This window comes from Hibiscus syriacus, unplaced genomic scaffold (assembly GCF_006381635.1).
Source record: "Hibiscus syriacus cultivar Baekdansim isolate YM2019G1 unplaced genomic scaffold, ASM638163v2 tig00110864_pilon, whole genome shotgun sequence".
Taxonomy (NCBI): Eukaryota; Viridiplantae; Streptophyta; class Magnoliopsida; order Malvales; family Malvaceae; genus Hibiscus; species Hibiscus syriacus.
Window position 1 is genome coordinate 2,001,009 of NW_024062893.1, and position 14,630 is coordinate 2,015,638.

The 14,630-nt window shown below is 31.1% G+C and overlaps 1 protein-coding gene across 1 annotated transcript; it reads left to right on the forward strand.

Moving 5' to 3' along the window:
• The first annotated feature begins 8,294 nt into the window (after positions 1 to 8,294).
• On the forward strand, positions 8,295 to 9,417 carry LOC120143807. The gene is made up of 2 exons (XM_039158038.1): positions 8,295 to 9,185; positions 9,282 to 9,417. The coding sequence occupies exons 1-2, from the start codon at positions 8,355 to 8,357 to the stop codon at positions 9,384 to 9,386; spliced, it is 936 nt and encodes a 311-aa protein (XP_039013969.1). The 5' UTR covers positions 8,295 to 8,354; the 3' UTR covers positions 9,387 to 9,417.
• Positions 9,418 to 14,630: the final 5,213 nt, after the last annotated feature.

Here is a 14,630-nt window from a genome sequence, read left to right on the forward strand (position 1 = left end):
TCCCAAATTTTAGCACCATAGCCGCCCCACTAACAAGTGTTATTAAGAATAATTATAAATTCTTTTGGGGGAAGATCAAGAAAAGTCTTTTAATAGCATTAAAGATTATTTAATACATGCCCTTTTACTTGCTTTACCTGATTTTAATTTAACTTTTGAAATTGAATGTGATGTATCAGGTGTAGGAATTAGAGCATTCTTGTCTCAAGGTGGACGTCCTATAGCCTATTTTAGTGAGAAATTAAGTGTAGGTACGCTTAACTATCCTACCTACAACAAAGAGATGTATGCTCTTGTAAGGGCAATGGAAACATGGAAACACTACCTTTGGCCTAAGGAGTTCATCATTCACACCGATCATGAGGCGTTGAAATATATTCAGGGGCAGCATAAACTCAACAAAAGGCATGCCAAATGGGTAGAGTTTCTTGAAACTTTTCCATATGTTATCAAGTACAAGAAAGGTAAGGAGAATATAGTTGTCGATGCATTGTCTCGAAGGTAAGTTCTTTTAAACACTTTGGAATGTAAGTTGTTGGGTTTTACTTTTATTAAAGACTTATATGTTTATGACTCAAATTTTGGGGAAATTTACAAAGCTTGTAAGAAAGGTACGATTGATAAATACTTTAAGCATGATGGTTTTTTATTCAAGGAAGGGAGACTATGCGTCCCTCAAAGTTCCATGCGAGAATTACTTACTAAGGAAGCCCATGGAGGAGGATTAATGGGACATTTTGGGATAGCAAATACTTTGGCTATACTTCAAGAACATCTATATTGGCCCAAAATGAAACGAGATGTGGAAAGGTTATGTGAGTGTTGCATTACTTGCAAGAAGGCCAAATCGAAAGTCATGCCACATGATAAGTTATGCTAGGGTTTCCACGCACAAAGAACAAAAAAGACTCCATCTTCGTAGTTCTTGATAGATTTCCAAAATGGCTCATTTCATTCCCTGTGACAAAACTAATGATGTCTCACATATCGCTATTTATTTTTCAGGGAATTTTAAGACTACATGGCATACCCAGAACTACTGTGTCTGATCGGGATGTGAAGTGGTATATGGGTTCAATCCATTAACACCGATAGACTTGTTACCATTACCCACTGATCAAATTATGTATAAAGATGGACTTAAGAAAGCTGAGTTTGTGAGGATTCATCAACAAGTGAGGGAGAACATTGAAAAGCGAACTAAATAATATGAGCATCAAGCAAATAAGGGTTGTAAGTGAATTACTTTTGAGCCAGGGGATTGGGTGTGGCTGCACATGAGGAAAGAAAGGTTTTCGACTCAACGAAAGTCCAAATTAATGCCTCAGGGAGATGGACCATTCCAAATACTCAAGAAGATCAATGACAACGCCTATCAATTAGATCTTCCATGTGAGTTTAATGTCAGTGCAACCTTCAATGTTGCTGACTTGTCTCCTTATGATATAGGTGACGATTTGGAGACAAGGCGCCTTAAAGAGGGAGGGACTGATATGATAGCCAATAGCAAAGACCCGAAAAAGTACCCAAGTGGCCCCATCACACGAGCAAGGGCTAAGGAGTTTCAAGCAGCCATGGAGACTATTTTTACATCAAGTTTTGAACGTGATGAAGAAGGAATAAAAAGGGAGGAACACTTTGCATTGCTTATGCATGAATTTGAATGAGAATTTAAAGTTTGCATAACATTCATTGCATATAATAAGTGTGATGTTCATTCAAGCATGCATTGCATTTAAATCATCTAGTTCATTCATCAAACTATTCTTTTATTAAATTATCTCTTAATTGTTTCATGCATGTTTTCAATTAAATATTGAATAAAGTTCACCTTTGTGTCTAGGTGCATGAGAGAAGTTGAATGGTTTCATCATATGCAAGAATGTCAGTCAAAATGTCTTCCAATTTTGGATGTGATACATATGTGTTTGGTTCTAGAAATCAATTGGACATTATTCCTCTATCTCTTGTCTTTCCAACGCCTTTTGAATCACCTTAATCTGATATCGGGAGCTTGAGATATGATCGATTTATTGAAGACAGTGCAGGCTGGATTTTTGTTACGGGAATTTTACTTCAGCCAAGTTACAAGCCATTGAAGGATTTTTAATTCACCCATTCAAGACATTCAAAGCTGATTGTTATCATCTAAGTTCAAGGGTTGTTCATAATCTTCAAGGGAGCATGCAATGAAGGGTGATTTAATTCACTTGTTAAGACAATTTTCAGCATGGAATAGCAAGGGTCTTCCACCCCTTGGACGAAATTAAGGCTAAATTCAGCTTCAAATTGTCTAGATTCATCCCCAAAATGATCTAGAATATTCAGCCAACTTTGAAGATAAGAAGACAAAGCATTCAAGTGCATTTTATTGCTAAATTGATGAGAATGTTTTCATCTTTTGAGTCTTTTCATATGCTGCATAGAAACACTATAAATAGACACCTTTGGGATCATTTGTAGAAACACGTTTGATTTATAAAACATCTTTGAGAGGTTTCTTTCATTCTTGTTCTCTTGTATAACTTTATCGGCTTCAAGATAGTCTTGTAGTTCATCCATTTCCTTTTGTTATAGTGTTGGTTCCTAACTCATCTATAGCTAGTGGGTCACGTTCCATACCCTACCATTTCGATTCCATCTTTTTATATTGTTGGTTCTTAGCTCCAAATAGCTAACGGGTCACAATCCACTTTAACCTTACAACACTTACCACGACAACACCATTTGCCACGACAACGTCATTCACATTTCACCATCTATTTTCATTATCATTAAACCACAACAACCATCACTCTTCCATTACCTTCAAACAACTTCCTCATTATTTTTATTCCATTATTTCAATTATTATTCCATATCATTTCCTTTTTATGTTTATATTTATGCAATTTCAGAGTTCAAGCTATCATTACGGGGTTTCTTACTAGAATCACAATCGGACATTCACATATATGACTCAAAACATATAATCGAGATCATATCAATCCTCCTGGTGTAATTTGGACCGTTAGATCACATGGCCATATCTAACGGCCCTCTTGCGATTGTGCATTGGTATTTCTTTATTTTAGGGTTTTGTGACACTAACCATCCTTGATATGGGTAGTTGATCCTAGCTTGATCTCACGGCCGAAAATGCGCGGCACCTTGGATAAATTTTGAAACCCTTATCAAGGTGGGCTTGCTGAGTCAGGCTTGCCTACTCGGTTGGGCAGCCCACACCTTTGCTGGACCTGAAAAGAAAAAAAAGAAAACAAAATAAATAAATAAATAGTGAAAAAAATTAAAATAAAATAAAAAGAGTATTTTTTTAAAACAAATATATATTATATATATTTTCTAAAACGTTTTCAAAATTGTAAAAACACTTTCAAAACTATATAAAAATGTTTAAAAAACTATATATTATATATATGTTTTCAAAATGTTTTCAAAACTATATATTATATATGTTTTTTAAAAAAAATTCAAAACTATATATTATATAAGTTTTCAAAATGTTTTCAAAACTATATATTATATAAGCTTTCAAAATGTTTTCAAAACTATATATTATATATGTTTTTTAAAAAATGTTTTCAAAACTATATATTATATAAGTTTTCAAAATGTTTTCAAAACTATATATCATATAAGTTTTCAAAAACTATATATTATATAAGTTTTCAAAATGTTTTCAAAATTTTTATATTATATATATTTCAAAAACCAATTTTTAAAAAAACTATGTTTCAAAAAATGTAAAAAATTCTTTCAAATAAAATATCCGATATTATGATATATAAAAAAACTCCGGACGAAAATGAGTGTCTACATGTGTAAATCTTAAATTTAATTTTTTTATTTTTGTATAAAGTAATGTTTAACATTTATAGTTTAATGATTATAAATATAGTCTAAAAATTGATACTCTTTTTTATTCCATATTTTACTTTTTATCAAAAATATATACTAATTATTTATATTTTAATTGATTTTTTATCGAATTGTATAGTTAAAATGTGTAATTAGAAATCAGTTTTAATGTGTGCAAAACTTAAATTTAATTTCTTTTAATTTTGTATAAACTAGTGTTTAAAATATATCTATATATGTAATCTATCTAAATACTAATTAAATATTTGTTTCAATGATTTTGTGCTATTAAGTCATACAATTGGTCCAGGTTCAAATCCTACCACTACCATTTTCTTTTCTTTTTGTATTAATTAAAGTATAAAATATATATAGTATTGTGTATTTCACAACACAAATGTTTGGGATAAATGGTTATGGTGCGCACTCCATATCCTAGACCAGGGTACAAGACCTCTTTAGCCCTTTAAATGGTATTCTTTTTAATTTATTCTTCATTCAATTAGATTATACCACGTTTCAGTATCTAGTTTGAAAGAAAAAATAATTAAAAATAATTAGATGATAAATGTCACTGATTAGATAATTAAATTTATTAAATTAAATTAAATTAAAATTATGATAAATTGATAAAACATATAAGTATTGAGGATCAAATATGTAATTATACCTATTTTATTAATTTTCGCATCAGCATTTTCGTCAAATATTAATGGCATGTCGCTTGATTGAATGTATTTAAATAGTTGAGTGATTTAATTGATAAAATTTTTGAAAATAATGGTCAAAATATAAAGGGACAATAGCTAAGTGATCAGTTATATCATTTACCCAAAAATTTTAAATTATAAAAAACTTACTAATATATCGTAATCAAAATACTATGGATATGCACGAACCAACTTATTTCAATGGTAAAAGAAATCGTTGTTGTTCCTAGAGATCATGGGTTCAAGCATCAGTAGTTGCAGTAGGGTGATTGAGCTTTCATTGAATTTATGATTTAGGGTTTGAGGTTTGGGTAGGAGTTTTAGTATTTGGAATTTAGGGTCTGCTTGGTAAAACTTTCAAAAAATACTTTTAGCTAAAAAGTCTATTTTGACCGTAAAATCTATACCAAACGGGAAATACATAAAAAAATTGTAGTGGAAATAGTGATTTCAAACCAACCACAAAAACTAGGATTTCTAGCTTTTTCATTTCTAATTTTACGTTTGAAATCAAATTATAATTTTACTCTTACTAATGTATGAATTTCATTCAATTATGTATTTACATTTTATTTTAATAATTTAATACTAATATCCTTAAAAATAATTTATTTTAATTATTTAAAAATAAATAAAATTTATAAGTTATATATTAAAAATATTAATATGAGTTATATAAAATATATTTTTTTACTATAATTATATTTTTTATTTTTATTTTTGTTATAATTTAAATTGATATAATTTATATATAATAATAATTTTTAATAAATTTATTATAGTTTAAATTAATATGATTTATATATATTGTAAAATATAATTTAAATGTTATATTTTTAGTTTACAACATAATGTATATAATGAACATTTTATCTTTTTAAATTTACTATTTAACAACAATCTTAAACACTTAAATTTTAAATTGCACTTTTATATAATACTTTTAAAAGTTCGTTTCTACATCACTTTTAAAAATTATTTTTTAAAAGTTATACTAAATTGACCCTTAGTAGTTTAGGGTTTGAGATTTGAGATTAAAATAAAAAGAGATTGTTTTACTTAAAAGATATTTATTTATAAATTATAAATTTAAATTAAATTTATTTTTTTATTTAAATCTAATAACTATAAATTAATATAAAATTTTGTAGTTTTATGTATCATTAAGCGGATGTTACTATGTGTGCCTGTGAGAAATGGTAGTTACGCCAACCTCAAACTCAAAACTGCGTATCAAGGCCCAAAATCCGGGATTGTCTCCGGAAAGGCGGACTAATATACGGTTAATATACGACGTTACCGAATATATTAAAAGATATTTGATAAATTCGGTTTAGCGTTATCGAAAATATCGAGTAATAATAATATAATAGGTGAAAATTATGAAGAAATATTAAAAAATTTGACAACCGGCAAACTTAGTTTGTCGGTTTGTGTCGATACTTTATTAAAATATATTAATCCATAACAATATAACAAGTAAAAAAAATGACAAAACCGGTTTATAAATGACAAAACAGGTAAAGCGCTACTGGACATATTGAAAGTGTCGATACTTTATAAAAATGTATCTATCCATAATAATATAACTGGTAAAAAATGACAAAACCGGTCTATAAATGACAAAACAAGTAAAGCGCTACCGGATATATTGAAAGTGTCGATAATTTATAAAAATGTATCGATCCATAACAATATAATAGGTAAAAAAATGACAAAATCGGTCTATAAATGACAAAACAGGTAAATCGCTACCAGATATATTGAAAGTGTCATTTCTTTATAAAAATGTATCGATCAATAACAATAAAACAGGTAAAAAATGACAAAACCGGTTTATAAATGACAAAACAGGTAAAGCGCTACCGGATATGTTGAAAGTGTCGATACTTTATAAAAATGTATCGATCCATAACAATATAACAGGTAAAAATATGATAAAACCGATCTCGAAATGACAAAACCGGTGAAGAGCTACCAAATATGTTGATAGTGTCGATATTTTATTATAAGTATCGACACTTTTAGAATTTAAAAGAGAAGAAGTTAAAGCGCTAATAAAGTGTCGATATTTTATAAAAATGTATCGATCCATAACAATATAACAGGTAAAAATATGATAAAATCGGTCTCGAAATAACAAAACCCGTAAAGAGCTACCAAATATGTTGATAGTGTCGATACTTTATTATAAGTATCGACACTTTTGGAATTTAAAAGAGAATAAGTTATAGCGCTAATAAAGTATTGATACTTTATAAAAATGTATCGATCCATAACAATATAACGGGTAAAAATATGATAAAATCGGTCTCGAAATGATAAAACCGGTAAAGAGCTACCGGATATGTTGATAGTGTCGATACTTTATTATAAGTATCGACACTTTTGGAATTTAAAAGAGAAGAAGTTATAGCGTTAATAAAGTGTCGATACTTTATAAAAATGTATCGATCCATAACAATATAACAGGTAAAATATGATAAAACCGGTCTCGAAATGACAAAATCGGTAAAGAGCTACCGGATATGTTGATAGTGTCGATACTTTATTACAAGTTTCGACACTTTTGGAATTTAAAAGAGAAGAAGTTATAGCGCGAATAAAGTGTCGATACTTTATAAAAATGTATCGATCCATAACAATATAACATGTAAAAATATGATAAAACCGGTCTCAAAATGACAAAACTGGTAAAGAGCTAACGGATATGTTGATAGTGTCGATATTTTATTATAAGTATCGACACTTTTGGAATTTAAAAGAATAGAAGTTATAGCGCCAATAAAGTGTCGATACTTTATAAAAATGTATCGATCTATAACAATATAACATGTAAAAATATGATAAAATCGATCTCGAAATGACAAAACCGGTAAAGAGCTACCGGATATGTTGATAGCGTCGATACTTTATTATAAGTATCGACATTTTTGGAATTTAAAAGAATAGAAGTTATAGCGCCAATAAAGTGTCGATGCTTTATAAAAATGTATCGATCCATAACAATATAACAGGTAAAAATATGATAAAATCGATCTCGAAATGACAAAACCGGTAGTAAAAAAGTGTGTTTGTGTGGTTATTTTTATTTCAGAATTTTCATTTTTTTAATACGAAAAGTTGGATATTTTAGGCAAAACTCAGTAAGAAAAGAACAAAAACTTTACAGTAACAAAAAAATAACATTGTATATTTTAATACAATGTAACCGGTAAAAATATACTGGTTAATTAGCAAATAGGTTTACATTATGTATCGACACTCTTTAAATATGTGTCAACATTTTTTTTCCCAAAATGAAAACACAACGAGGTGCAAGCATAAAGTGTCGATACATTTAAAATTGTATAATCCAAAAAACAACAAAACCGATAATTATAATGTAATAGGTAAATTTGTAATGTTATCGGTTTAAATATACATGTTTAGTTAGAAAATAAATTACTATAAGTGCTACCTATTACATTATATAAGCGCTACATAATATATTATTGTACTTAATAATATTTTTGATTAAATGATATAATATAACTTATTTAAATTTTAACCGATTACTTATTTAACAGGTCACGCCGTTTTTAGGCGCCCAACAAAATCATCAAAAAATCCCCTAATCTTAAAACCAAGGCGCACTTTAGCAAGAAGCAGTCCACGGAAGAATCGAATTACTAAAACACCCCCAGAAATCTCAATGATTCCTCAACGGGAAATCAAATATATATAAACTCTCGAAGCGTTCTCCGTCGAGTGTTTAAAGATTGAGTCAGCACTTTGTTTTTTTTTATGAGATCAATGGTGTATTCTGATGAGACAGAGATGGCCATGGGATCCCACAGATTGAATCCTCTTCACAATTTCAAGCTGCCATGTTTGAAGTGGGGGAATCAGAGGCACCTGAGGTGTATGAAACTCGGCCATGCTTCCACCGCCGCCGTCTCTTCCTCCTCCTTCGTTGATCTTCATCTTCTTCGGCGTTTTCATGTGGTTCAGAGACGCCGATCTCCTCCGTCGTCGAAATTTGAGGGGTTAATGGTTGGTGGGACGAGGCGGCAAGAGTCGGAGTCGTACCCGAGCAACGACTATGGGCGGGAGGGGCGAGTTAGGGTGACGAAAGGAGAGGCAGCGGAGGAGATCGAGGCAGTCAGGGAGAAGATTATGAAGGATCTTAAAACGGCGGCAGATAAGATCAAAGATGAAATTTTTAGAGATAAAGCTTCCGACGGTGATGAGGTGGAGGCCGGTGAGAACGAATTCGAAGAGCCTAAACTCAAACGGAAAGAGAAAGAGAGGGAAAAATCGCCGGCGGTGGAAGTGAAGGCGAGGCCGTGGAATCTCAGGACGAGGCGCGCGGCGTGCAAGGCTCCGATTGACGGAGGAGGAATGAACAACAACTACAATTATGCGACGAGGAATGAGGTGATCAACTCACTCAGAGTAAGAGACAGAGGACAACCGGTGGTGTCGGCGGCGGCTGACGAGAAGAAAAGGGAACGGCCGGAATTCTCGGTGACACTGTCGAAGCAAGAGATCGAGGAGGATTTCATGGTTATGGTTGGGCGTCGCCCTCGTAAGAGGCCAAAGAAACGCCGACGCTATCTTCAAAATGAATTGGATGTAAGTTTCAATCTTTCTTCTCCACTCGTTCCGGTAATGATTTTCCGATTGTTTTTGCCCTTCTTCAATTTGACTGAGCTTTGCTTGTGGCCGCAGTCGTTGTTTCCCGGCTTACAGCTGACGGAGGTGACGGTGGATTCTTACAAGGTTCCTGAGCTCATTGGAAACGGCAATGCAAGTTCGAATATCCAAACGCGATGACTTCAAAAAGGGAAAGAAAAAAAACCTAAACTTGCCCACCTTTTTTTCTGTGTTTCCAACAATTTCTCAGCAACCAAACAAATGGTTTTGATTGTGCAGATGGATTGTTTCCGTTAGGTATGGTAATTTTCTGACCATCGGGAAAAATTCATATAAATGTTGAATTTTCCCTGCATTTCATATAAATGCACTTCATTAATTTCTTCTTTGCCTAAGCTGAATAATATTGTATAAAGAACCTAGTTTCCATCTTTGATGTTTAGCTGTTGATTTAGGTTGTGAGTGCAATTCAAGTGTTCTAATGCTCTAGTCTTTTTATTATACATTTCTAACTTTGGACTTGACTATAGGATCCAGATTATTAAGTATACAAATTTATTCATCTTGAATTGTGTTAACTGCATTTAAAAAACTTGGCAAATACCCAAATTAAATAGGACTTAATTGACCAACTCAAAAAATTTCCCAATTCAATTCAAATAGTAAAGTCATCTCTAGTAAAATACAATTGAACATGTAATCAAATTTTTTTGAAAATTTGTTACAGAGTATGCTCTGATCGATCGATTTTTTTAACGATGTTAAAAATGAAACAATGAAGATGATTCTTGATAATTTAGATGTAAAATATCTTTGAAAATAGTTCTAAGGGAAAATTTTATTTAAAAAATGTATAGGGACTCTTGATGTTATGATTTTAGTAATTATAAATTTTATTTCTCATTGAATAGAAGTAGTGATTGTTAACTTCATGATGCTATATTTTCTTGGATTTCAAATAATCGTGCTACATCAACCTTTTTCTATATTCAAAAGAACTTTTTTTATTATTCAATTTGTATGTGTTGTTAATAATTTTATTTAGGATGGTGACCACCTCATTCCATAAAAATAAAAACCAAATTTTGGTTTTGGGAGGCTTGAACCAAGACGAATGGTCTAGCCTCCAGCATTGAACTAGACCAAGAAGTTGATCAAGTCCTACCCAAATAAACATGGGTCTAAACCATTATTTTTATTTTATTTTAATTAATTTTTTATTTTTAAAATCATATCAAACGTTATATTTTTGTTTTATTTTGCCCACCATGTCAGGTCTCACAACTTTCAGAACTTCATTACAAAAACAAAAGCTGAAGATCCAAAAACGAAAGAAGTTGTTTATGAAGAAAGAGGCATATGAATTCAAAACTATATCAAACGGCTAAAATTTAAAATGATAAATGCGTTTGAAACGTTGATTTTAAACCAACTATAAAAGTTAGAAAATCCAAATTTTCCATTTCCAAATCGCGTTTGAAAGCATATTTGTATTTTCATCCTTATGTCACGTTGGCTCTATTCATTTGCAATTCTAAAACGATCATTATCCTACTTAAAACATGATTTAACCGTAATCCCAAACACTCAAAATTTTAAATTAAACAAACAAAAGTATTTTTAAAAGCCATTTTTAAAAGTATTTTTTCACTATATTTTTCAAAAGTTATATCAAATTGGCCCTAAGAATAGTCCTAAGATTGATGAGGGTGTAGACACCATTAAAGAGAAAAGTAATGTTGTGGAGAAAAAATGAGGATGTGAATGGAACCAGTTTAACTTATATATTTCTTTCTATGGAATTTTTTTATTCCTCGACTTAGTTTAGTGGTTGGCTGTTGGAATGTAGTATAGGGGGGGGGGGGGAAAGATGAACAGCCCCTGGAGAGATAGACCAATTGCGGAGTCATTAAAACTCTTTGATGACATGAAGAGAGGTCTGATAGAAGAGGGAAAAGCAACACTTAGGATGAAGCAGGATATGCAGAGTGATAACTTTAATATGTATGACCTTATTGCTTATCGTATCAAGTGTTTATCTTATTGATGTTTAATTACTTACACGAGTCCTGTTAACATATGCAATTATTGTTGATATCCTTTATCTTGCTCTCTCTCCAGTTTACTCCTCATCCTCATGCTGGTAACAAGTGGTGCATTTATCCAAGCTGTGATTACGCTCACTGCATCGTGGACTCCCTTGAGAATATAACACATTCGATATGCTTTCTTCTTTAAATATCCTATTTGATTGTGGAACATTAAAGGGCGTTGGGCAACTTGCCTTTAAACCAGTGTATCTACTAAAAGCATGGAAAAGCTAGATGTGTGTGATATACAAGGGTGAACAAAATTCGACTCGACTCAAAATTTTTTTTTTCCAGTTTCGAGATATTCGAGTCAACTCGAATTATAAATTCAGTTTTCGAGTTTGAGTCGAGTTTAAATTTTGAGTTATTCGAAAACTGAAAATTTGACTAAGTATTTTGATTGTTTTACGATTTATTCTCTGATTTCATTATTCTTTCAATTCATCATTCATTTTAAGTCCGTTTTTTACCAAATTTGAACTACATTCTCCTAAACCATAGTAGAATACATATGTACTTTCAATTCCTCTTTTCGATAAAAAATTATTTTTCAATTTAGTCCCTCAATTTTTCATAATTTCCATATTTCTTCTGTTCATCCTTTATCTTTAAGTTTGTTTTTACCAAATTTGAACCACAATAAAATACCTATGTAACTTTAATTCCTACATTTTTACTAAAAATGTACTCTCTATTTTTTATTTAGTCGATTGACTTTGCATTTTACTCAATTTGGTTTTTTGATTACAATTGTTTGCATATTCTTTATTCCCATCAATTCCTTGACTCCTTTATACTCTCATCAATATTTCACCCTCAAAATACTTTCTTTAAAATATAACATTATGAATATATTTTATAATTTTAGATTGTATTTGATATATTAAATAACATTATAACGCGAAAAGAATATTTATATATATATATATATATATATATATATTATATGGTTAAAGAAAGTCACAAAATTGGAACAAATCTTTGCCATAATACTATAAATAATTATAATAAAATTAGTACAGAAACTCGAATAACTCGACTCAAATTTCTTAAACTCGATTCGGAAAAAGTTTCAAGTTAAGTTTAAGTTGTAAAATATGACTCTTCAACTCGAATAACTAGAAATTTTTTGACTCGACTCGATCGAATGCTCACCCCTAGTGATATAGGATTTATTTGGTGAATCCCTTTTAGTTTACGCCTGTGTCAGTTTGGACTTAAATTTTTCTTTCTTAATGGACCTAATGTTGCAAATAAAAGATGTTTCTGATTTTTCTTTTATTGGACTAACTGAATTAAACTTGAAATCTCGAAAGTATGCAGTCTTCTAGGGCATGGAAGATCTATGTTTTCTAGCTGTCATTCCTGACAAATAGTTTATTGAGTTCTTTATAAAGTGTTCAGTTGATTATTTAAATGGTTGTCATTCTTAAAAATATTTATATTTTGGCTCTTTTGTGTAGCTATGTACACTTGAATTTGAGACGAGGCGTGCTTCATACTATTGGCTGTTACATGTACTGGACCTTTACCAACCATATGCGTGGGAAAACTCGCGACTGAATGTTACAAACACTGTGATGTCTAAACGGAAGGCGAAACAAAATAAGATAATTTTGCATCTAAGGTTTGTTTGTTTTACTAAGTTGATTAAGTTAATGCCTGATTTGCATCCACTATGTTGTGATTTAGTTAAACTACATTATGACAAACAAATATGTTGATGGTTGGGATGATCCTCGTCTCATGACATTAGCTGGTTTACGGCGTAGGGGTGTGACTTCAACTGCGATAAATTCTTTTGCTCAAGGAATTGGAATCACTAGAAAGTTGAATATGCACATTCTCATCTTATTCACTTGTTATGTGTAGTGATGGTCTGGTGCACTATATATACATGCATGAAAGACAAACCTGGCGTTTCATATTTGCCTAGACTTTTGCTAATGTTTTAACATCTTCTTCCACAGTGACTGTAGTATGATTCGTTTGGATCGCCTTGAGTATCACATAAGAGAAGAATTAAACAAGACAGCACCTCGTGTATTGGTTGTGCTGCATCCTCTTAAGGTCATCATCTAGTATGGATTCTTCCTTTAAAACCTTAAGGATAAATATTTGTGTGTGTATATATTTATATATATTTATATATATATATATATATATTAAAGTTTATTTCCAAAAGAAAATATTAAAATCGATCATGATTTTTTCTTTCGAATCTCATATTGACAAATTAATAAAAATCTTTTTTGAAAAATTCAAAACTTAAAAGTTAATAATACAAACCTAAGAAAAATTTAGGGATTTAAATTTAATTTTAAGATAAAATATTAAGTAACATAAAAAATATAATTTAAACTCTCTCTCTCTCTCTCTCTCTCTCACTCTCTCTCTCTCTATATATATATATATATATATATATATATATATATATATATTAAAACTACATGATCGAGTCAGGTACCTGTTTATAAAAAAACTTGGCCCAAGTACTTGGAGAAAATCCCGGGTCAAGTACCCAGTCTGGTCAGGTAATTTTGTTTTAGAGAATTACCCGATTTTTTAAGGCTCAGGTCAATGGGTTGGGTCAATCGAATCGAGTATTTTTTATCACCCCTAGTTTTTATCTCTTTCATCTCATTCTTCTCTTCAATTCCTTCTCATTTCCTTCTCTCATTTCTTCTCTAAGTTTCATAATTAGAGGAGATTCCTTTGAACTTTATAATTCGTCTCTAATCCCTCCAGCAACATCCTTTATGTTTAGAATCTCATAACTTTTTTTTGGCTAGAGAAAGGGGTGAGAATCATCTTAGTTCAAGAAGAGTGTGAGGAAGTAAAGCTTGTTGAGAAAGGACCTTCATTTTGGGTTTTTAACATCAAGGTAGCATATTTGTAATCCTTTGTGGTGTTAAGGCTTTCATAACATTGATGATTTGTTAAGATTTGAGTATTTGAGCATTTTAGGGTTTATGTTTGATTTCATGATTAGATGACATTTTGATATAAAGCATGTGTTTTTATGACACTTTATGACCCGAAGTAACTTCCAAAAGCCTTAGCACATGATTAGAAACCAAACTAAGACCTTTTGATATGATTTTTGGGTGTTTCCCGAGCTTAAACATGCATCTTTGGGTTCGAGCATCAATATTGGATGAACAATATCGATATTGGATGAACTTCGATGAAATCTAGGCATTTCTTGCATGGAGTACTGATAATGAGAAGGAGGGTATCGATACTGCCCCTATAGTATCGATACTGGGTCAATTTTAGCAAACAAAAGCTATTTTTTATACCAATACTCATGGGGGTATCGATACTTGACCTT

Excerpts from the sequence above, each read along its gene's own strand:
- LOC120143807 (XM_039158038.1), top strand. The coding sequence starts at position 8,355 with ATGAGATCAATGGTGTATTCTGATGAGACAGAGATGGCCATGGGATCC. Across the intron at positions 9,186-9,281 it reads ATCTTCAAAATGAATTGGAT|TCGTTGTTTCCCGGCTTACA; the intron begins GTAAGTTTCAAT and ends TTGTGGCCGCAG.